The 25,669-nt window shown below is 41.0% G+C and overlaps 1 protein-coding gene across 1 annotated transcript; it reads right to left on the bottom strand.

Annotated features, from left to right (window-relative positions):
- Positions 1-328: 328 nt before the first annotated feature.
- On the bottom strand, positions 329-22,210 carry tgfbi (transforming growth factor, beta-induced). Its single transcript, XM_086258659.1, has 17 exons — positions 21,992-22,210; positions 19,240-19,338; positions 9,149-9,213; positions 8,891-9,048; positions 8,614-8,778; positions 8,027-8,173; positions 6,227-6,368; positions 5,937-6,149; positions 5,243-5,380; positions 5,006-5,148; positions 2,701-2,837; positions 2,263-2,393; positions 1,757-1,881; positions 1,358-1,460; positions 1,096-1,163; positions 901-925; positions 329-808 (listed from the first exon to the last, which is right to left on the bottom strand). The coding sequence occupies exons 1-17, from the start codon at positions 22,102-22,104 to the stop codon at positions 747-749; spliced, it is 2,034 nt and encodes a 677-aa protein (XP_086114785.1). The 5' UTR covers positions 22,105-22,210; the 3' UTR covers positions 329-746.
- Positions 22,211-25,669: the final 3,459 nt, after the last annotated feature.

A 25,669-nucleotide genomic window follows, 5' to 3' on the forward strand; every position in this document is an offset into this window, starting at 1 on the left:
ATGTTCGGTCTTGAAACAAGATCATTTTAACAGCATGTTCTGGTCTCTGAGAGGCGTTCACTGCTTCAAATTAAACTGTGCAAAAAGCAGCTCAGTTTCAAACCTGGATCACATCAGGGACGATGCAGGATTCCCAAATGTTAGAGGGATGGAGTCACAACCACTGTCATAGGTAGAATCTGAGAAAATTACAGAGCAACTTTTGTTGTAAAAATGTAACTAAGACATAATGATTTGATTGTTCTTCAACTTCACTTTCATACAGAGATGTTAGTGCAGACAGATGCGAGGTGAGGCTGAAGGACACATGGTGTCAAACGAGCGGCAGTGTGGTCTCACTTTTCGGTTTTATTTTACAAAAAAAAAACACACACAGAAACCATCAGCTCTATGGTTGCTTCGAGCTCTGACATGCTGCAGAACAACACGAGTACAAAACACACTTTACAAAAGTTCACACTCTGAATTATGGAAGTAAAAACTAGCTGTTATATATATATATATATATATATATATTTTTTTTTTTTTACAGCGCACAGAAAAAACAACATTGGTTTGATTAAAAATAAAAAAGGAACAATTTTAAAAAGTCTTCACACACATTTCTTCTTTTCCAGACATGAATTACACCAGAAAATCACCTTCAGATCCTCTCATGGCCACGCAGCAGAGGATTTAACACTTGACCTTTGACCCTCTCTAGAGAGCCTCTGCTTTTCTCCTTATCGTCTTCCCTCTTGGCAGTGTTACTGCCTCCGGCTGATCATCTTGCTGGAGTGACTGTTGAGAACCTTATTGAAGAGATCGTCTGAAGAAACAGAGAATGAAGCAGAGCAGATTCAGATGAGAGTGGCGTGCAGCAGGAACTAAACATATCATGAAGACATTACAAACACTCACCGTTCCTGAAGCCCCTGGAGTCTGCCTGCAAGACACAAAGGAGGGCATTGCAGCCCAAACATGTGATTCAGTAATCAGAGGACAGGTATTACATCAATCTTTCTGATTTCAGGATTTTGGACATTTTGAGGTGCAAAAGTGATATTCAGATTATTTGTGAAAAGGTTTTTTGGCATAAAGAAAGGCCTTTCTCACCCTGGAAGCGGGAATGGCTCTGAGAGGAGCTGCAGGTCCGTCGCTCTGCTCTCTGTCCACCTTTGGAGCTGAAGACACAAAAACGCCAGGTCAGCTTTAAAGGACAGGTCTACATTTGAAAATTGCTTACTTCGCTTCAATTTTATGTATACAGCGCCAAATCACAACATCAGTGGCTGCATGGCGCTTTATATTGTAAGATAGACCCTACAATAATACAACTATCTTATCCATAGTTCGATGTTGTAAACACGGTACTCACGCAGAGGTCTGATGATGCTGTTGACCGCGTGGATAATTCCGTTTGTCGCCATCAGGTCAGCGTCGGCCACGGGGATTTTGTTGACGTAAACCGTGTAGTTACGCTGAGAGACAAAGAAAGGCGTCAGACTCGCTGATTATTCCTAAGAAGACAGCAATACTGTGCAACATCTATGGTCAACACAAATTAAATATGCCTTTAAATGTGAAATAAGATACAAAGTGCTGAATAAAATATTGAAAACAAATATAAAATAGACAAATTAGAGATGAATAATCAAAATATAACAACAACAACAACAACAACAACAATAATAATAATAATAATATCAATAATAATAAACTGTGTATTTAAACAAAAAAGATTTCGACATCTTTTAAATAACGTTTTTGAACCAACCAAGCCCAGCTCTAGCTTCTCCCCCTGCAGAGTTTGGAACCTGGTGTGAGAGGAGACACCACCGCTCACCAGCATACTCTCCCCCAGGTGATACTTGAGCACACCTGACAGGTGCTGAGGGTCACCTGGACACAGAAACACAAACGGTTCTTACTGTGCGTCTGATCTCATTTCCTTCTTCATGCTAAGCTCTGGTATAAGCCACGACTTGCTTTGCCCCGTGTCAGTAGATGACTGGAATCAGAGCAGAGTCTCTGTATGTCTTTATTAGGGTGGAAGCTGCTGCTGTTTGTGCAGCAGATTAAACAAACAGTTTGTGAACATTCAGCGTGTTCAGTCCAAACAAAGAGCAGAAAATTAGCCCCCCTGAGAAATCTCTACAAACCACCTCTCAGTATAAACTGCTGTAAAGAAAATAGACGCTTTCCACACGTGTGTGGAAACTGTCCATGTGGATTAATTAAGAATGTGAATAAAGAGAAGCTGTGTGGTTGAACAAAACTCACGCATCAGCCTGTTGCGTTCATCCTGCGGCAATTCATTGAAGGCATCGTTGGTGGGAGCGAAGAAGGTGAACACCTTCTGCTGGTTCAGAAGCTCGGTCATACCTGCTGTCTGGATGGCATTGACCAGCGTGCTGAAAACAGCAATAAATGATGTTAGCTCGAATGGCAACTACACAACAACACACTAACACCTCTGCTTCCAGTCATTATGCAACACCAAACTAACAGCTTTATGATAATCTAGGCTAACAGCTGACTCACTTTTTTGGAGCTTCAAACTACAAAAAACCCTTTTTCACTGATCATAGTTTGTGCAGTTGCTGCTCTGTGCCTCTAAGGTGCACTGTAGAGTCATTAAAACTGCCAATAGGTGACAGGGAGTGTTTTTGCTGTACTTTTCCATCAGAGAAACATGATTCAGATGGTACAGATCCTCACATGAAGCGGTCATCGGCCTTCAAGACATCCATGATGTTTCCCATTGGTGGAGTGATTACTTTGTCCACTGTGAACATGGTGGCATAGCGTCCAACCTTGTCATGCGCAGCGATACAGGCGTTCTCGATGCAAAGGTTCTACAAAGAAAAAAAATTGTGTTTAAATACCTAACACTGGGCTTTGGAATCAGAAAAAACGAGTTCTAGTTATTATTATTACTGTTATTATACTGTTTAGATACCACTGCTAGCAAGCCAGAGTGTTTCTGATATATTTGTTGATCTAATATTTGTTGTGGAAACCTGTTAACCTTCACACTGACCATGCTGAGTTTGACCATCTTGATTTTGAAGGTACCCTTCTAGTTATTATGTTGCTTAGATTAAAAAACCTGACCAACTAAAGCTTCTTCTCTGTAATGTTTGTTGACTTGCGGAGGAAACCTGACTACAGGCCTGAGGGAATCACAGATGACTAAGAATTTTTTCATGCTACTGTCTCCACATTCTAGAGTCTAGTGTAGGATATTATGTTGGTCTTATCTTTACAATGTAAAGTGTCAAACACAAACCTTAAAACATACTTCACATTAAAATGTAACAATTAATGGTGTAATGTAACTCTGTGGCTAAGTAGACAGGTTTATATCCTCTTTAAATGAGGTAACACACCACACACAGTCCCACAATGGTTAAGTATGGAAAGACTTAACCACTGTGGGATGCAGGAAGCTTGATGTGGTCTGCAGAGTTCATTACCGAGCAGACAACCACCCACAAACCAGACCTGGGACATGTGGAAACGAGCAGAAACACAAACGCCTCACATCCTGTGTCACCAGAGCACAATCAATACTACTGCTAGGACGTATCAATGCGTAAAGCATCAGTGTGAGAGGCAGCTAATCCACTACAAAATCAGTTCATTTTTTGGTCATTCATCGATTATCTGACTTGACTTTTGCAAAGTATGTTTCTGAGAGCCTAAGGAAAAAACTAAAACTGACACATAGAGAGGGGTTAACAAGGGCAGAACAAGGGTCAACGGAGGGGAGAGAAACGGGGACCAAACAAGGGCTAACAGCGTGCAAGGGAGCACACAAGAACCAGCAACGCTAACATGGGGTAAAGGCCAAAGTGACTCAATACAGGGGCGATAGAGGCCAAATAGGTATCAACTTATTAGGTGTAAGCTTGTGAGATTAAAAAGGTTTTTAACGTAGACATAGTTATAACTGACCTTTGGTCAGCAGCCAGCTTGTTCCAAAGAACAAGACCACAGTAGCTGAAAGCACCCTCAGCAGGCTGAGATCTGATTCTGGGAACCGTTAAAAGATCTGCATCTGATTACTTGAGAGGTCTTACTGGGTTAGAGAATCAGCAAGTTGAAGATAGGCCAAAACGTGAGCCTTGAGGAACCCCTGGTTGGATTTTTTTTAACTACTAATCACAGTTTAGGTCTCTGACCTGAACCAATGAAATCATAAAGGCTTTGAATTAAATGTCATGATCAACAGTGTTAAAGTCAATAATGAGATCAAGAAGAACTAAGACAATACAAACAAGGACCAACCAAGTAGAGGGTGCACAACATAAAGTAATCACCCAAAATAGTGACATGGTATGACTAATCTGGCTAGCCTACTCAGCAACTGGTGATGCTGACTGTTCAGCTCCAAACAATCATGGGAAAATAAGCATTTATTGTGTTTCATTTATTACTTCAATAAAGTTCTGTCTGCATGTTTCAAGTTAAAGTTAATAAAGAAAAGAGGTTTTCAAGAGAGATGAAAACCAGCATCTCGTTAGGAGATGGAGGCGGTTTGATTCCTCATGGCAGCAGCAGACGGAGGCAGCAGCTCCATCAGAAGTTGATTCTTCAGCAGCAGCTTCCTGTTCTGACCACAAACAATCACATAAAACAAAACCACATAAAAGAGCAACATCTGCTGTGAACAGCCTCTTGATCCAGCAGAGAACTATCCACACTCAATTCAGCCAAACAGCTGAACAGTTGGCTGTTCTGCATTCAGAATATTTAACTTGTTTCAGGTCCAATTAAACACTCTCATGGCTGTATTTTGACACATGATGAAACAGTACTACTCTGCTTCTTTACCCTGTGAATTCCAAGTACTCCTAACCACATCTGTACACTTCTAGAATTTGTGATTTTTGGCTGTTCAGTCGCCCTAACAGAGAGTTATGGTTAGTAACCACAACTGAGTCTGAGACACAAGGAATCTGAAAAGTGTCTCTAACAAACTGTGGAACAAACCACCAAGTAAAGAAATGTCAGTTCTTACTTTTCTGTAGACAAAGACTCTGAGTTTGAGGCCTCCCAGTGTCTCCAACTCCTGGCCATGGTATAGAGCCTTGGATGACAGCTGCTCCTTCAAGACGTGATTACTCATTAATTTTCTCATGCTGGGAGTCATTGTCATACTTCCTGTTAGACACGTGGAAACAATGGCTGTTCATACCCATTTCTGATTATCCCTACAGGATGGCAGGAAAGGCCTTTTTTGGGGGCCACACGTTACCTTTAAAGGCGTCGTTCAGGGGAGCAAGCATGGTCAGAGCCTCAGACCCGGTCAGGTGGGGGGTTAGACCAGCTTCAACAAACATCCTGGTCGCAGTGGAAACAGATGAACTTTCAGCCAGCTCCAGGAGAGTTTTAGCTGCAAGAGACAAAGAAGTATTAATACTATCTCTGGTACAACTAATAATCCTTTTAGGTAACCCTAACCCTAACCTAAAAATGGTAACTGTAAATTTTCCACCATTGTTCACTTCCAGTGGTACTCAATGTGGACAAATGTGACTTGGTTTATTTTAATATAATTGGTCCCATAGTCACTCGACACCACCATCGGCCCAATCAATTGGTTCAAGGTGTGATTTCATAACACCAAAATTTGATTTGGTTGAATACCACCCAGGTGTAGAGATCCAAGAAGTGGACGGATCTTGTCTCTTAGTCTCAGTGAGGACCCTAAACTTTGAAAGATCTGTAAAAATAATAAACATGAGATTTTTTTTGGATCTCCTGCTAAGACAGAAGCTCTTCCAATGACCTGAAGGTGATAATTCAACTCTGAGTCCATGATTATTCCAAGTGCTTATGTTAAAACCACTACTGAAGGACTATTTTGTGCGGATTCCTTGTGCAGCAATATCTTCCCTATATTGGGTGAAGCATTGTGGTATTAGTAGTATTGTTTGTAGTGCAATTACCTGAGTCAGGAATGAGCAGCTCGCCGATGTAGTGGATGACTCCATTGGTGGCTAGCTGGTCCGTCTTGGTGATGATAGCTTTGCCATTCAGGGTCACGTGTTCTCCATCACAGCCGACCTCCAGCATGGTTCCCTGCAACGTTTCCATTGGTGTTCCTGACACAATCGACTCTGCGCAGTGCATGTTCTTCAGGATGTGGTAGTTGAGCAGGTCTGAGGGGGCATACAAAAGTAATTAAAAATATAAACAGAGCCAGATAGAAGGAGTCAGAGTGTCTTGTGCCAGTCACCTTTTAGAGCTATGGGGTCTCCCAGAATTCTGTTGAGGGTCTCCCGAGGAATCTTCTCGAAGGCGTCGTTGGTGGGAGCGAAGACCGTGTAATGACCCTCGTTCTCCAGCATGGTGGTGAGACCTGCAGCAGCAAAGGCCGTCTGAAACACAGACAATGAGATATACAAGAAAACAGAGACAAGAGTTTAAGCTGCTTATTCCATCAGAACTTACAACTACTACAAGTGTCTGGGGACGTGCAAACCTATTGCTGTAGAAAAGCTAAATGTTCAGGATTTCATAGCTCTCTAATTGTTTTCTGTATGTGACAGATATGGACAGCAGTCACCCAGAATCTGTTACTGTGGAGCATGTGGTTAAAAATGTCTTTTTGACATAAGAAACAACTTCTGTGAAAAAGATTTTTCCCCAGTGTCAACATACCCATGGCCACACTCTAAATTGCCAGACAAAAGGTGGTGGCCAGGGTTCTTCTTCTTCTTCTTCTTTCATGTTTGACGGCAGCTTGCATCGGTGGCCAGGGTTTGAAACAACTAAATGCAAAGAGGGATAACTGGACCGCACCACCACTTCCTGCTGAAGGGTGAATGTGTGTTTTCTTTAATTTACAAATAAAGTAGTTGTACTTCGTGGCTCAAGAGTTGGGAGTTCGCCTTGTAATCGGAAGGTTGCCGGTTCGAGCCCCGGCTTGGACAGTCTCGGTCGTTGTGTCCTTTGGCAAGACACTTCACCCGTTGCCTACTGGTGGTGGTCAGAGGGCCCGGTGGCGCCAGTGTCTGTCAGCCTCGCCTCTGTCAGTGCGCCCCAGGGTGGCTGTGGCTACAATGTAGCTTGCCATCACCAGTGTGTGAATGGGTGGATGACTGGTTGTGTAAAGTGCTTTGGGGTCCTTAGGGACTAGTAAAGCGCTATGCAAATACAGGCTATTTACCATTTACTTAATTAAATGTTTGAGTTTAGTTTAGGGTTTAGTAGTTTTGATTTCCTTCTTTGGTGTTTAGTTTATTAACAAACAAGACTGTACTGCATTGTTTGCTGCTTATGATTGTGTTTTGTTTAGTTACCCCTCGTGTCTCAACGGTCTGATCAGCCATTATATATACCCTCGTGTGTAATTTCATGTGGAGGTCATTTATGTTTGTTTGGGCAGTCATTTGGTTTGTTAAGTTTGCAGTCTTTGCCTGAGTTGAGTTTTGTTTCTTTGACCTCTTTTATGAGCTCAACATTTATGACTTTTGTAAATATAATTTTTGGGTTGGGTTCACAAATGAAAACCCTATTTTTGTAATAATTCCTGTGACTCCTCCTGCTTTTTCAACTCGGTCCATCACAATGTCCCATAGAGGTCTGCAACAGCAACTATGGACTAGCAGGTCCAGTTAATGGGGTAGACCTTAGATTCAGAAGGAGAGTTCATGGGACTTTAGAATTTTTACTGATACTTTACCTTGTGATATATTTTAATGATTTACTGTGATGGAATCAAACTCTTTGTCATTTTATGGTGAAAAATGTTCTTCTTAAACTGCTGAGGTATTTGCCCCTGCTATGTTTCACAGCCTGGTGAAACTCTCTGTGATAGTCATTTTATACCCAGTCATGTTACTAATGAACCTAATTAGCTGGCTGATGTTCCACCAGCTGTTACACAACTTTTACAGTTCCTTTAGCCGTTCATGTAACAACTTCATTTAAATATTTTTAGATAAGCAGGTATTTCTAATTTCGTAGGCTGTTTTAATACAATTTTTTCCAAAGGTTTAAAACAACAAAAGGATTTTAAATTCAATGGACTTACACGCAGAGTCTCCAGGTCGTCATCAATGTCAATGATTGATTGCATGTTGTTGGAGATGGCTGTGATGACGCGGTCAACCACGTGCACGATGCCATTGGTGGCATGTTGGTCAGGTTTGACCAGACGAGCGCAGTTCACAGTCACAATCTGTAGATATAAGAAGAAAATGTATTAATGTGTTGTTACTGCAAATATTTGTGTTACGCCTTTAACAGTTATGTGTATGATCATACATTGATGATCATACACGTGATATGATACCTAATGTAAGATAATAATGATGTTCAGAGCAAGACTGTACATACAGCCTCAGTTTTGAGCCTGGAGACAGTCTGGTAAAAAAAAAAAAAGTATCCTAACAAGCACTGGAACTGCTGACCAAAGTCCTCTGTGGAGAAGGGAGAGCAATAGCTTAGCTGATCAATACTCAGAACCCTGACTAAAGTCGGTTGTCTCAGCTAATGATTCTTCCTGCGGTGGTTTCACATTAATTACAAATTTCTCTGGTCTATATTCATGTTATCATGACAGCTAAACTTGATTCCTGTGCCAGAGTTACAGGATAACAATAGTATGTCTTCATTCACCCCATTGCTGTAGTGGTGTATATGGACGGGGGCGTCCTGGTACATGGAGGAGAAGGTGGATCCGTGCTTCAGCTCCTCAGAGGTTAGCCGGCGACTGACCATGTGGTAATGAAGAGCATTTAACAGCTCGATATTCACATTGCTCACCAGAGCGTCAAGGATCTCCTGGAAAACGACAACAAACGACACACAATGAGTTAAGCAGGAGAACCATCGCTGATTGCTCCTCACAAAAGGAGCGCGAGGTTGCAGTAAAAGTGTGTGAGTGTGTACTGACTGTTGGCAGAGATTCCCAGGCCTTGTTACTCGGGGCGAAGAAGGTGAAGCTTCCTGGACCTTCGATCTCCTCCCTGAGTTGGGCTCGATCAGAGTACATCTGAGTGGTGGAGGCGCCAACCATGCCCAGAGTGCTGTAGATGTTCACAAGAGGCAGCGCTGCAATGGTGCACATAAACAAACCCAGCTGATGACTCTCTGCAGTAAAATCCCAACAGATGTTTTAAACATATTTAGTGTAAGGGGTGAGAGGTCATACCTGCAGGACAGCCCTTCTCCCCGGGAATCTTCTCATAACCAGGGCAGCACTCATAGGTGATCACCCTGCAGAGAACACATAAAAACACAGGAGAACATGAGGATTCTTGTAGACCTTCTTGTATTCCCTGACGTCAGAGCAGAGGCTTCATGTCAGACTTCATGTTCCTGTTTCTCTATAAAACTCTCTGCCGCATCAGGAGCTCGTAACTTGTCTGTAGGGTTTCTGCTACAGGATACTCATAAATTCCTGTCTGACAGTAATTATGCTAATAAAGTTACGAGCTGCATGAGCAGACCTGAGAGTCTGCAGGTAGTGCAAGTGGTCTTATGAAATGACAAAAAAAGAGCTCCAGTAACCAATCAGCCCTTACCTGACTCAACAAAACCCACCTGTTTGTCCAGGAAAACAACAGCTTCTACAAAGCTGAAGACCCACCTTTGTTTACTGCATCAGTACTTTGCACACTAACCACTAGTTTATCTAAAGAAAAGACAAAAAACTATCTGTATTATGGCTTTAGCTGAATGGAAGACCTACACATCTTTCAGCCTGAGTAAGTCATCAGATGGAAGGAGTTAATATTGTACAACACAAGCTAAAAGGGGAACTCTGAAACCAAAGATGTCTTCAAAAGCAACTTAGACTTTGAGAGAGCTGGATCTGAATCAGAGGCAGCTCAACTCTTTGCTGGATTATGTCAAAGTGCTGAATGAAGGCAAAGTATAAGATAGTGGAATGGCAATATGATAGGAACATCATCCTTCCATGTGTGCCTGTTTGGTGGCTCTTCAGTGTGCCTATGTACAAATGACACCAATCTACCTATTTAAATAAGCATTTGTATGTAGAAGACAAAAGAGAATGGGCACACCCTCTGGATAATCACTGGAAAAGTCGGACCTATTGAGGCCACAATATTAGCCAGAGAAAAATCACGCTGCTGTACTACAGCCAATATCATCCAGTGGGACAGGTGAGCACTGAATTTTGCTGATGACCCTTTTCTGAGCGCCCAAACATGACTCATTTGGACACAGAGTGGATGAGGTGAGTGACATGCTGCCTGCAAATTATGGAAAAGAGAAGAAAAACAGACAAGGAAAGGCTTTGTGTTTCCCTGAGTGTTTTGGATTCACAGTTTGAAGTGTATTCCACCAGAAAAATTATTCTGCATCCAGAGCATTTAATTGCCCTCTGATTTTTTCCAGTTTCTCACTGACTGAAGAGTTTTTCAGTCATGACATGCAGATCATGTTATGTGTGCTAGATTTACATGTCACACATTAGTGGAAGCAGCACATCTACTATTCCTACTCATTGTAAAGCTGTATGTATGGGACTGTTTTTCGTCGCTGCACCAACACATTCGCAGTCTGTCCACAATCTGTTCTTCATGGTGGGCAGAAGGTTCCTCTATGTCTGAAAAACAATTAAAAATAATTGGAATTCGCATTATAAACATAAACTTGTCTGAGAAAGGAGGAAATTAAGAAATGCTTTGGTGACAAGTTTATGGTGTCAGATTTAAAATCTTTTAAAAAATCCAAAAAACACAGTTTATTTTATAAATTATGGTCTGGATGTAAAAAAAAAAATAAGGAGAAAGAACAGTATGGCTTATGGCTGGGTTACCCTGTGAGTGACAGGGATTAATAATGGATTCTGACTCTGATTACCTAGTGTACCTAGTGGTCACTCTGGGAAGTGCACCCACTGAGCAGGATTTACAAGCAGTAACTGTGGGACCAGGAGGACCTGTGGAGGTCTGTCTGCTGGAAAAATCTCAGAACGTTACTTCAGCTACAGGCACATGTGGGCTGCAATGAAGCGTACAGCCTGAATGGAGCTTTCAGGACTTCCTGTTGAGATTTCCATAATAAATGTGGCTCCGCCGTCTGGGCTCATAAAGCTCATTTCCTCAGAGAGGAGAAGAATCTGCAACCAGACTAGACGTCTGAAAGGAAACCTGCACCCACTGCCAGGAAAAACACTAAAACCAGGGCAGGAGCCCCCATCCAGCTCCTCACTTCCTGTCCACTACAAAATAAAAGGTCATTATGAAGAGAAAAGTGGCAACTCGACTGCAGTTTGAATAGTTCTGGACATGAACATTACTAGTTTCAGTTTAACCGGCAGCTTGAGGGTGATTAAGACTTAACCAAAGCAGATTTGAACTATTATGTCACTGCAAAGGTAGTGAAGAAGACTGCATACCCATAATAGTCAGTGTCTTTTAAAATGAGAGCAAATGAACATAATTCAGCGGGGGAAAAAAATCAACCGTTGGCTCAACAACCTTCACTAAAAAAGCTTCTCAGCTCTGACAAATACTTTGATTACATGTATGACAGAGTAATTCTTCATTTATTTGAATGTCGTCTTCAAAGACTGTTTTATAAAAGACAGAATCAAAACTGGAGAAAACTTCTTGGTCAGTCTGTTTATCGAGCAGTTTGCTGGGGTTGAATTCCAGAGGGACATAACAATGACACACAGTGACAGTGACAATACTATCATTATGAAAGCTCTAGCTACATGTATTAGAAATACGTTGGAAATAACAGTGGGCCAAAGATTAAGTCTTGAGTCTTGAACACCGTAGTTAGAATGTAGAAGGTGGAGAGCAGATTAGCTGAGGTGAAGCCTAGCAGACAGCCAGCAGCTACAACCACCTGTGTCGCTTTAATATTTAATATTTATCCTGCATGTATAAGCCAACCTCTTTGTGTCAGCCTGCCTCTATGTTGCATGACATGGGAACTTTTTAATTTGCAGCTGGAGATAAATCATTGATTGATCAGTCTGCCAGCAGTTGAATTCTTCTATAAAAATCAATTTCCTAAACTTCCTCCTGTGTCAGCTCCTCCACTATGTCCTCTCTCTGAGACGTTCTGAGTCTATAAACATCAGATGTGTATTTTCTTCAGCTTTACGAGTCAACAATTGTTGGAAGGTTGACTGGCAAATTTATTAAATATATAAATTTTCCTGATGGGAAGAGTCCCCTGATGGAGGAATCTCATTATGAATTTCTGAGTTTCTTGTGTTTGTTTTAACAGAGCGATTAGTGGACGAATCTTTCAGTGAAGCCAGGACCACCAACCAGTCACTGCTCCATATTAACACTTAAACCGTCTGCGGACAGAGGTCTTATTTCTGCTCTCAGGTCCTCTATAATAAAGTTTAACGTCGACAAAGAGAAAAAGGAAGCTCCCAAAGCTCCCGCAGCCTTCATCACATAAGTGCAAACATGTGAAGAGCAGCTACTGATGGTGTGTGTGTTAATGTGCGCAAACACACACTGGACTGATTATCAAAGCAGATGGAAACTCAGGTCCCTTTTGTTCTCCACATAAGTAAAGATGGCTGCTGTGGATTTATGACAAAACAAACAGAGCAAGGTTGCAGTAATTCTGCCGCCGGGATCGAGCTGCTCGATGAAAACCTTAAAAAAGAAATGCTTTCACATCAGTCAGCAGCACGTCATCCTTCAGATTGTCAGAGGAAGCTTCAAACATGAAACTGCCAGCCATGAAAAGCCTGAGAAAAGTTTCATCAGGGATTAAAAGTCATTTCCAGAATGTAAAAACAAGGTGGACACGTACAAATTTTGTCTTTGAGAAACTTTTATTAACTAAAGCTGATGAATTAAAGTTAGACACCACAGTGAGGCAATTAAGGGACGAGTTACACAAGCTTGGTTATTGTGAGGGTGCGGTACATAAACGTGTGCTAGTTAATTCTAAATGAAATGCCCTTTATTTAACAAAAATGCCTGTTAATGATCTAGATTTTTTTTTCTACAAAATTAATACTTTTACACAATATTTAAGAGCCAGAAATCTAATCTTCTGACCGAATTCTGTGTCATATACACCGCACAGGTGCAAGATCACTGATTTTATTAACATCTCAATAAAAACTCTGAATAAGTCAGTCATGACAAGCTAACAGCTAACAGTTTAAATCCAGACTCTACAAACCACATCACACATTCCCAATAATCAAAGTCTAAACATAACACAGCTCAAATCATAGTCAAGCGTTCCAAACTTCATGTGTACATCAGTGTGTACCGCTATATGCCTTATTATGTGGGCAAAAAGGACAGAAAGTTCAGTTTTATTTTGCATTTTACAAATAAAGGATTTGAAAATTATACTAAATTGCTTCTAAAAAATCTTGTAGCTCTAAAAACTACCAAAGCTCTCAGAGGTTTCAAAGCTAGAAGTGAGCTTGAACCTTTGAAGCTCTGAAAGCTAGTGGAGCCCTTGAAGGTGTCTGAGCTGTCAGAGTGATCAACGCTCTCAGAGCTCTTAAAGTTCTTGGACCTCTAACAGCTACCAGAGGTCTCAAGTCTTTGAAGTTCTCAAAACTTGTGGAGCTCTGGAAGCTACCAAAGGCTACAAGGATCTGGAAAGTCCTCAAAGCTCTCAGATTTCATAATAATTATCAAGACTAGGTTGGGTAGCAAAAGATCAGCGAATAACTTTGGACACCAGACCTCTGTGCACTATTATAAAAAGTTCTGACACATAAGAAATCACAGCAAGAAGATCAAAGGGACAAAAGTAATGTAACAGTGATAAAGATATGTAGACCAGAGTGAAATCCCCCCATCAGATCTCACCCAGCTGCTGAGCTTTAAACATCTCCAGGCTACATCTCTGACCTTTGAGCCATGTTTTAGCAGTTGTAGGCTGACACAAAGTCTCTTCTCGCAGTTTGACTCCAAACCTTTAACGCATTTTGCTTTTGTTGTTTTAGCTCCTAAACTGTGGAATGAATGAACTCTCACAATCTGCACAGCTGCCTCCTTCAGTTGAAAACCTGTTGACTTGGATAGTTTTACCTCCTTTAACTGCATATTTTGATCTTTTGTTCTTTATAACATAAATAAGATGGTTACTTCAGTGCTGTTATTGTAAGTATTATTATTATTATTAGCAGTATTACTTAGGGTTAAAGAAACAGATGTGGCATTAGTGTCTGACAGACAGAGGGTACTTTGAGGACCCGGGGTTCAGAGGGGGGTTGTAGTGAATTACGATGGGAGTTATGAGTCTTCCTTCTGCTGACCTCTAACCTCCGGATCCTCCTCCACAGAAACCCACGGGTCCAAAGCCGCAGAGACAAAGACATGACTGTTAGACTCAAAATGCCCCACCAGTGTAAATCCAACTAAACTGTCAGAGATAAGAGCTCAGTGTTTCCACACCCACACTGTGGGTGTTGTAAGATTTGTGTGCATGGGGCGTCAGGGTCCTCCAGCAACTTCACTTCCTACAAATGTCCACAGAAAGTCTCACTTCCTCTTTCTGTCCTATTTGCTGCCAGCTGAAAGAATCTGTTTGTGAGAAACATTCAGGCTGAACTGTGAGCTGCGTCAAGGCTGTGTCCAACATCCTGACTGGACACATTCAGGACAGGAAATGCACAAACACACAGGACGAGCCTCACAAATGCATGAATAAATACACAGAGTAAGCAGGAGAGATGAAAACAGTATGAGACAGAAAGAGGTGGCGGACAGGAGGAGGATCATCTTCAGATACAAGACGGGAGAAGAAAATAGTGGAGCAGGCTGAGAGATGAAGAAGATGAGGGAACAGAAACTAACTAAGAAGAATTACAGTAGAAGAAAGAAGAAGTAAATGAAACATTGCAAACAAAGTTATGAATCATTTCTTATGCTGTCTGTTAAACTGCTGAAGCGGACATTTCCATAAGTTTGCCTCATGATAAATCTGTGACAGAAACACCAACGCCTTCGGTTTGAATTCAACACGCACCAATAACCGATCAGCTGATACTAGACTGTGGCAAATAAAAAGACATTAACCAGAGACAGGGCTGATATTTAGCTCTTCTATCTGGCTTGCTGAATATTAAAAATTAGAGCGACAAAGACCAAAAAGGTTTTAAAATTGTTATTTTTATCATCATCTGTGTAAATCCAGACTAAATGCTCCAATAATTCTAACATGTGAAGCATTCCTCGTCCAGAGCTCATGGAGAGATGATGGATGGAAGAGTCACCCAGGACACCAAGATTCAGGTTCCATTTAAAAATAAAAGTAGATGTCCGAATTAATATTTTTAGACTCCGATTTAAGAACTCGCGTTATAACGTGAGTTCAGGGATGCCACGATCTGCTGATCTAATTTAAAGAATCTCCCCAAATATGGAATAAATAAAGTATTTCTCATTGATAATTGATCTGAGCCCACACGAGCTGATGACTTAGCTGATACCCTTCCACAAATCCACTTTTTCATCTATTTTGATTTTAAATACTTCACACACACTTACTATGCCTCTGCAAGCTGTTTTGCAACCCTCTTTTCTTGTTTCAGCATCATATCTGCTGTCACTGACGCCTGCTCTGATCTGTGAGAGGCTCTTTGTGCTACACACGGAAAGGTGGGGCGGTCCCAGAGCAGAGTTTTACCAGTAAATCTAAACGACTGCAGATATAAATCTCCTCTGACTGCTCCTTTGTGGTGCTACTTTAACCCTGTCTGGGTTCAAATAGACGCTTTTACAACATTAACCACATACCTTCTGACTTTGTGTACTCTGTTTTGGTGGTAGTTTTTCTTTTTCTTTTGTATTTTGTTGATTTTTTTTTGTCTCAGTTTAGTTTTTCCCGTCGAGAAATCTTCATTTCTCCACAACATCCATCACCTTCCTCTTACATATTGGACCAAAGCTGAGTTTAAAGTGGCAGCAAACAAACAAACTGCTGGCACATTTTGAAGGCATGAATGCATTCACACTGACAGTGGGTGTTTGTGTTTGGTAAAATGTGCTGTCAGAGGCTTGACAAGTTGCAAATGTTCAGATTTAAAAATCAACACTGATGTTCATGTTTGAGTTTGTTAGAAAAAGAGAAGCTAATAAAGTCTGGGGAAAGCTTGAGTGGACTGAATAAATGTGGTTAAACAGCCTTTAAATCATATTTAGTTTCATGTGTCCAGCTGATTACTGCTTTGCTAAACTGGCTACTGGATATAACTCAGAGTTTAGTTTTTCTGAGTGAGATTTAATGCCTGTAGTGATGAATGTTATGTAGATTAATCAGGAGAAAAGCTGTTGTTATCACTGCAGAGGCTTCAAGTCCAAATCCCTGTTTATGTGTTCTGTCATTTTGATTCAGCATTTGCAACTGCTGCTTCATAAGTAAACTGTATCACTGTGTTCCTGTTAAACAGTGTTGTCTGTATAAACACATGCATGAAAAATAAGCCTCCTGTCTTTTAAATCTTCCTCACCCACTGTCACCTTCCTCATGTTCACAGCTCTGCAGGGACACTCCGCAGCCAGCTGCGTTTCACTCAAGAATGTGCCCATAGAAAGAGTCTGGGAGGATTTTAGGATTTAGCAGCACGTTTCCTCTGCAGCGCCTTCCAAACACATACCAAGCAGAAATCCGGATTTAAAATAAAAATCAAATGCAGCGTTTAACGTTCAGAAAGGTTTTTCCTCTTTGGGCTGAAGATGGAGGTGGGAAGTAAATGCAGACAGTAAATTTCAGTGGTTTACAGTCAGAGACACACACCCACATTATTAATGAGGCAGCAGAGGCCAGCTGTGCTGCAGATCTCATGAGCTGGACAGGATTAAAGCAGAGTGCTGTGTCTGTCTATTCCTGTGAGGACGAGTTTCAGTTTTAGACTTTAGGGCTTTCTGGCCCTCACTTTAGAACTGTTCACACTTGGGCTCAGGTTTAGCTTTAGGCCAAATGAGATGAGTTCTCACAAAAGCAGGTGTAAAAAAGCAGTCTGTTTCTCGGCACTCATGGAGCTCAAATGGGAAAAATCAGCTCTTAAGTGAAGTTGGTTTTAATCCAAGTGTTTGTGGATGGTTCTGGAATGACTTGTCTGACTGGCCAACTTGACCTCGTGACAAAAAAAGCCAAGAAAATCAACAGTATTTGATTTTTCCACTCCCAAATTTCCTCTCAAACTTTATGTGCATTCTCTTGTGTTCCTAATGTTCAGATGATGTGCATGAGGTCTTTCCTGTTTGTGGATGCTTTTCACCTGACAGACTTGTTTACTATACTGCCTGATTTCCAGTGTATGACCTCAACTTTGATCAAAGACTTGGATTTGATAGACACTTACAGCAACAGCAACAACAAAAAGGCTTTCACTTTATTTACATGGATGCATCAATAGAGATGAGTTTATTAAGAACAAACTGGTTTCTGTCATTTTGAGGTTTAGATTAAGTCTTGTAGTTTGCTGCTGTTTAAGGTTTTAGTCACTTTTAAGGACTTTTGTGGTTTGAGGATTTGGGCTTTGTATTCCTGGGTTAAGTAATATTTCCTTCTTTTTGTTTAGGTTATTCTTTCTTCCCCAAGTCTTTATCTTCTTTAAATGATAAGCGGACAGTTCTTATATAGCACTTTTCTACACTACCTGAGCACTCAGAGCACTTTATACCACTTGGCTCATTCACCAATCACTTTTTAAAAAGAAAAATATAAGTGCTTTCTATCTAACATTCACACTTCAGTGGATGCAATAGACCAACTTGGGGATATTTGACATGCAGACTGGAGGACTGAACCACTAACTTTAGTACATCACTCTACCTCTACCTCCTGAGCTACAGCCACATAGAGGCACTTCTTTTATTTTTAAAGTATCTCTCATGTCTTGTATTCAGTTTTACTTCCCTCGTGTGTTTGTTTTGATTAGTTTCAGCTGTTTCTTGTTGCCCACCTGTTTCTCTTATCTTGACTGTTGTCAGTGACTATGAGTGTATATATAGCCTCAGTTTCTTTTATCAGGGTGTCTGTGATCTAAAACTGGTACCAAATACAGATGGAACTTAGTTTATGTCATTGTCAGAGCAGAACAAAAAATAAAAAAGGTATATGTGGGCATGTTTTGGCAGATTTGGACAGAAATGGCTACCACAGCAGGTAGCTCCACGTTTGATTTGGTAGAGTTATGCACTGGATGCCCTTCCTAATGCAACCCCACAGCGTCTTGCCATTCACCTGGGAGGGATCTTTTGTTTATCAAGTGAATGTGTAGAGACTAGCCTTACGTTAAAAGTCTTGTTATGATCATATTCCTATGCTCTGTAAAATAAAGCTAAGTGAAGAGGACTTTGTTTTCCTATTCTGGACCACAGTGTGATTCATAGGCAGGTATCTGGATTCACTCTTAGGACACTGGATGCTGTTTATCATTCTGCCTTCTGGTTTATTACTGGCAATGGTTACAGCCATCATCGCTGCAGCTTACATGGAAACACTGGATGTGCTCTGCAGTCCTTACGAAATAATATAAACATTTTACTGTTTATAAGGCTGGAAGCTTCAGTTTCACATCTACTTTGTCCTTGCGTCGTATCCTTATGTGACTTTAAACTGGCATGACTGTAATTCAGAGCTACCCTCATTGCAGTTTAAATAATTTTCAGAAACTCTCTGGACGACTTTACAAGCTAAACTCACTTTTCAAAGGATGAATAAGTGTTTTTAATAAATTAAAAACTTGCTTTATATACTTTGAAGAACATCATTACCGCAGTTTGGGGACTGAGTTCTGTGTTTCAACCTTATTTGATCTGAAATGAAGCTTTAGGTAGGAAACACTGAAGGAATTCAGACTTGACTTGGACTTAAATTAATGACTCGGACTCTAACTCGAGAGACTTTAGACTTAGACTTGAGGACTCCAAAGGAAGTGAAATATATCAGAAAAGTCAATGTATATGTTTGCACGTGTCCTTTAAATGAACTCATGAGACTGGGAGTGGAGTCTCAGCCTCAGATGTAAACTGACTCTGAAGTTTGTGCTTCGCTCTTTTTATTCTGAGGTTATGTAAGAGGCAAGTACACCTAGGGAGAAGGACATTTCTCTGTCATCTGAATACAAACTCTCTCTTTTTAGCAGAACTAAAGTCAAACTAACAGATTGGGGTGAAATCAAATACAAAAATCAACTCAGAACCACAGTTGTAACCAAAAGTGAGAAGCAGTCGACCTGTGCTCTGCTTCTTAAGGAAAACTAAGAATGTATTTAAAATGGTAAATATGGCAAAAAGTGCAGTCGGTGGGACTTACGTGGGTTTGCCACAGATCTTGCGGTGGTACCACTGTTTGCAGTTGGTGAAATATTTCTTGCTGGTGCCTTTAATCTGTTGCATGGCGCAAACATTGGGTCTGAAACAGAAGAGAGACAAAGAGGAAAATTTTATTTTAATTCAAATGTTTATACTTATTAACCACTTTCATTTCCAACATACAGAGACAGTCGGCTTAAGTAAACCGCTAATCCTAAGCGTGAGAGCAGAGACACGTAGAAGCTCTGTTAAAAGTCTAAATCAAAGTATTTGAGTCATCAATTCATAAACTGAAACAGACTGACAGCCATAGGTTTCACAAATGATAAACTGGGACTGTCAAAAATTCAGTTCATACCAACTCTGGTAAACATAATTATCCCCAATTAAGAAAAACACTCAAACTCACTCAAGCACAATGTTGTGATCTCAGTCGGCATGCATATCGTTTCATTGTGTGTTGTTCTGTCTGCATAGGGATAAATATTAAGACGAACCACACCACACAATTTAGAGCCTAAGCTAATTTGCACTGGCTGTCTCCCGAGGCGTCTGTGCAAAACACACACACGCATGACTAATAAGCAAAACAATCTATACCATAAATCATCCACAAAGAAATCCCAAACTCAGAACATAAAGGACAAACAGAGCAGTAAAATACATGAAAGAGCAGATCGTTCATGGCTGCAGGGCTGATCCCTCTGCAACAACCGTCAAAATGATTAAAATGATCTCAGTTTGAGTTCTGCAGGTTAGGAATTTGTCACGTTGTTGACCCGAATTGAAAAAGCTGTTTATCCAAATGAGGATTTACGTAATGGCACCTTACAGTTCCCACTAGCTGACCCATGTGATTATATCCATCGAGGAGCCAGAAGGAGAAGGCAGGAGGAGGAGGAGGTCTGATATTAGGTAATTCTTCTGTGCGGAAACCAAGTAAGCAACCGTTTTCTGAAGTGTTGTTTCTAGTTTGGTAACTAAGAAAATGTTGTCTGCCCTTCTTCCCTTCCAGCCTGGGCTCACAGCCAGATGTGAAGTATTTAGGAAAATGCATTTGTCCTTGTACATGAACACAGTTTACATCGCTTTTTTCAATTCCAGTCAGGGTGACAGTGAAACCGGGAGTTTTTTCCTCTGAGAACTTTTCTATGATCGTTTTGTAAACCTATTATAGCTGTTAAAAACAAAAAACAAAAAACAGAACACGTGAAGAAAAACTTTTTTCTAAAAGTTGAGGTCATTAAAGTTGATGGAAACTAAACTTAAAAGTGAAACTGCCGTCGTTTATAAAGGTTTTGGCACTGGTTTTTGTCAAATGGTCGATGACTGATTGCTGGAGCTCTTTCTCTAACATCGTAGGGTCTTCAGCTTAGGTATAGAAATTAACTTAAATTGAACATGAAGAGTTATGGCAGATTATATCAACCAGTACAGAGTACAAGCCGGATCACTGTAACACCCTCACACGCTGACTCTCGGCTTACACTCACACAGACTCGCTCAGGCTGGCACTGGTTTCCTGTCTGTGAAGGAAATCCAGCTGTTTAAACCCTGACCCCCCCCCCCCCCCCCCCCAAAACCATGGATATTTAATATCGTACTGCAGTACACAAAGAAGAATTCAGATCCTTCGCTTAAGAAACAAGAAACCGTGTCACTCCAGTGAGAGATGAAAATTACCACCACACCTGGCACGAATTGAAACCCTGGATTCAGATGGATATCTGGAGCTGGGCTAGTTTTTTCATATTTTCTTCAGAAGAACCAGGATGTCTCCCTTTTTGTGTGTATATTTCAGTTGTATTTGTATGAAGTGTGAAGATATGACAACAAATATTCAATTATGTCACATCCCACAACAGTGAAGAATGACTAGATGTGGACTGACTCGAAACATTAATCACCTGAGTTGGCCAGAGCTCCACCTCTAACAAAAACCCATCAAGTGAATCCATCCAGAACTTTAAAGGCAGTCCTGCTAACAAACAGACACATTGAACCAATCACATGAGGAGATGATGCTCAAAAAGTCAGCGACTTCCTTCCGACTATTTCTAAAATTTTTTTTTAATTGTCCTTTTATCATCTCTGATCATTTAATAGTTGCTTTATTGATTTTCAATTCTCCAGTTGTGCTTTGGAGGAGTGCATTATACGCTTTGAGATCATGAGGAAAACGTGAAGTGGTAGTTCTTGAATAAACTTGATCACAACCATTGTCCAAATATGGAGATACGCGCTTTTCCCTGCACAGTGAGGCCATAAGAAACAACCGTCAGACAGATGTGAGTAAAATGAATATTTTAGCTGAGGTGTAGTGCAGAAAAAAGCTGCACAACACGAACTAGATTAAAAATCAGCAGAACATCTGTTTTTCATTTGCAGCAAATAAGTATATTCATGACGAATCAATCAATAAAATTCAGTCACTTTCTAGTAGTCGCCCTTAGAAGGAATCTTTTTATTTCTCCAGTAAAAATATTCGATACACGTCATGTTCCTGCGTAATGAAGTACTTTTATTTTCATACTTTGTTTCCAAACCGGGACTTTTATTTCTTTATTAAAGCTGAAGTTTTAGTACATTTAGTGTAGTGACTAAAGGACCAGAGTACTGACACTCCCGCAGATTATCGATCACTCTGATCATTTCTATTGATCAGCTCAGTAGTAGTTGAGGTTCAGTCGGGCAGGACCAGGCTCGGCTCGGGTCACTTAGATTCAGGAGAGAAAAAAAGAAAAAAACCTCACCCATGCGTCCGGCCTCTGATCCGGCTGTGCTGCAGGACCGCCTGGAACGGAGACCGGGCCACACACGCGGTCAGAACCAGGGCAAGACCCAGGGCCAGCGCGCACACATTCATCTTCACTTTCTGGAGGTAAAACCTGCTGCTGGTGCTTCTTCTTCTCTTTCTTCCTGTGCTTTTTCCTCCTTCCCTCTCTGCAGCCCTCGGTCCCTACAGGGACCAGGACAGTCCGGCTTTATACACCGAAGAAAGAGGAGGAGTGGCGAGGAGGATGGGGAGGGGCGCACCAGAGCAGAGCTGGGAGAATCCTTTGTTGCAGAGAAGTACTAGTACAATTGTGTAAAATACTCCCCGGCAAGTTGAAGTTTTTAAGAGTACCCTGCAGTAACATGAGACTACTGCTTTGAATTCACGAGTCACCGATGATGATCGATATATTATTGGTTTATGTGTAGATTGTTCTTCACGAGTCGATCAAATATTTCTCTTTTATCTGGTGTGAATCCCTTACTTTGATCACGTTATATTGTCAGAATAAGTCATTATTTTATTAATTTCATTTAATTATATATACCAACAACCATTGATCCATCCGTTTTCTCAACCGCTCATCCATCCAGTTGAGAGTGGTGGTGTTTTCATGGGTGGGTGGGGGGCTGGAGCCAATCCCAGCTGTCACAGGGGAGAGGCGGGGTACACCCTGGATCACAGCTCTAACACAGAAAACAGACAACCATTCACACTCACATTCACAACTGTTTCTGGCCTATGGGAAAACGCAAGAGTACTCTGAAGAAACCCACGCAGACACGGGGAGAACACGCAAGCTCCACACAGAAAGTTAGTCTGTGTTTTGTCACTGAATTTTGAGATTTTTCAGTTATTATCTCGTGCAAACCAGACATTATCCCATGTGAATGAGTTCTCCTGTGCAAAGAACACATTTCGCGCAAGCGGAGTCACCTTCGTTATTGTCGTATGCAAATGAGCTGTCTCGTGCAAATCAGTCACTGTCTCGCGCAAATGAGTTAATAATATGAACAAAGTTAATGACTTGTTATGATATAATAATTGGTTTGCATGGTCTTTTCTTGTGAAAGAGTTGTTATCTTGTATAGATAACGGTGTTTTTGCTACGCTTGCCACAATTTATAATTCTTTCACATGGACATAATTTGCTGTAACACACTGCCTGTCTATGAATTTCATTGTATGGCCTTCAGGTAAAACTAAAACTTGACCCGCTGAGCTCTGGGGGCTGCACGCAACTACTTAGTGGTTTTATAATGCATGAGATGTTTTACTGTTCCAGTAAGATAAAAAAAAAAGTCACCTTATGAGATCTCAGGGGCTCCACAGATTTGTAAAAACTGAAAATATGGTCGAATAAATTCTGAAATCCCAAATAAAATATGTGAGGATGAAATCAGTTTCACGTTTTTGCTTCACGTGTGTTTCCTTTTTTCCCTTTCAGACCCTGAAGTAATTTTGAGTGTTTCCACTGCATGGTTTGATGGTTCAGGTCACTAAGGTTCACAAAAAAAGGGATTATTTAAAATGAAGATGATGATATGAGATTTGCATATGATCTCATTGCCCTCCATCTCTCTCGGGCATTAAACAGCTGCAGCTCAGATTTGTCTTCTGACATTACTTCATACAGATGACATGATTTTTCTCCTCACATCAGCTCCTGAAACTCATACAGTCGGCCCACGTGTTCTCTGTGAACTGAGGCAGGGCTGAAGTTTTTCCATCTGTGTTCATCGTGATGGTGATGACACCGACGAATATCTCACACAGTCAGGGGTGGTTTTAACAAAGAAAAAAAATCTGTGTTTGAAACACGCACTAAAAGCCAAAAAGGCTGCTAGGAACTTTAATTTAATTTAATTTTCATCTCGTGTGCTGAAGTAAATGAATAGGAATGGACACCCCATCACCTTTTCCATCTCCCTTATATTTACTAAATCATACATAGAAACATCAGTATCCAGTAAAGATTCGAGATTATGGTGGCCACAGAAGATCTGCTGACATGAAGTTATTCACTTTGCCCTTTTCCTCTCATCTAAAAAGAACAAAAAACATACACATTCACTGACTACTTTATTAGGTACAGCTGTTGAAGTGTTTACTAACGTAAATATCTAATCAGCCACTCAGCCAACCACTTGGCAGTATCCAATGCCTTTAGGCATGTACATGGTCAGGATAAACAGTTAATGTTCAAACCAAACATCAGAATGTGGACAAAATGTGATTTAAGTGATATTTAATGTGGCATGGTTGTTTTTGAAAGACTGGCTGATCTGAGTATTTCAGAAACTGCTAAAATAATTTTCCAGAGCAACTATCTATAAGGTTTACAGAGAATCTGAAAAAGAGAAAATATACAGTGAGAAGCAGTTTTCTGAGAAGAAGTGTCTTATTGATGCCAGAGGTCAGAGGACGGGCTGATTCAAGCAAGGCAACAGTAACCACTAATAAGTAAATAACAATTCATTCCAACCAAGGTATGCAGAAGAGCATCTCTGAATACACAATATCTCGACGCACATGGACAGCAGCAGAAGATCACAGCGAGTGCAATTCCTGATGGCTAGGAACAGGAAACAGGCCAATGAGGCTCAGTTTCTGCTGGAACGTTCAGGATTTGATGCGGACAACATGAAATCATGGATCAGCGGTTCAGGCTAGAGCTGGTTGTGTGATGATGTGGGGGATGTTGTCCTTTAGACTTTACCAACTGAGGATTGTTTAAACACCACTCCTCATCCAGCTGTTTAGAACCACAGTGTAGCCATTGTCTGACAGCTGCTTCCAGCAGGATGACGCACCATGTCACAAAGCTCAGATTATCTTAGACTGGTGTGTTGAACATGACGACGAGTTCACTGTACTCAAACTTCCTCCACAATCACCAGATCTCTGTCCAACAGAGCACCTTTGGACGAGCAGCCTACAAATCTGCAGCAACTGTGTGATGCTGTCGTGTCAACTTTTACATGTAAAAAGTCAAGTTTAGGTCTGAAGGCAAAAGAGGATTCCACCTGGCACTGATAAAGTGTACCTAATAAAGTGTCTGGTGTTTTATTTATGCATGTGTCAATAAAATTAAAGAATAGATGATTCTCTGCTGGACAGATGTGCAGTATTATACAGAATTAGTGGATGTGAAATGATTTCCTGTATCTGTCATGTGCAGAATCACTCTGTTGGTGCTGCCTGTGGTGCAGAGGGTGGTCAGGATTTCGGACAGTTTCTTCAGTGATCTCTTCTCCAGGCTTTGTTTGAAGTCACAGTTTTTTCTCTTACTGGTCCATGAACTTAAATGTCTCTGACATGTCTGTTCCTGGCTTCAGATCGCCCTTTAAAAAAGAAAAAAAAAATGACTTTCTGTTTTCTGGGGTTAAATACTGATTTATTTTAGTTCGATGTGATTTTATATCTGAATATCTGAAAGTGGAAACCACTCCACATTTAAACTCCCTCTGCACAAAGACATAACGTGTCCATGTCTGTGTGACAGCTGCTCTTCATTTCCCCACACAAGCAGATTATCAGCAGGAAAGCATCACAGCAGAAAATTTAAACCTGCACGAGGAGATGTGAGCAGGCTGATAGGAGCAGTTTGGAGGAGGTGAACTGGACTGGAACTGGACCTCCAGGGTGGGCTTAA

Source organism: Aulonocara sp. 'chitande type north' Nkhata Bay, linkage group LG2, assembly GCF_057382095.1.
Source record: "Aulonocara sp. 'chitande type north' Nkhata Bay isolate Kocher_YH1m ecotype deep benthic linkage group LG2, A_spYH_male_GT1.1, whole genome shotgun sequence".
In the NCBI taxonomy this organism is placed as follows: domain Eukaryota; kingdom Metazoa; phylum Chordata; class Actinopteri; order Cichliformes; family Cichlidae; genus Aulonocara; species Aulonocara sp. 'chitande type north' Nkhata Bay.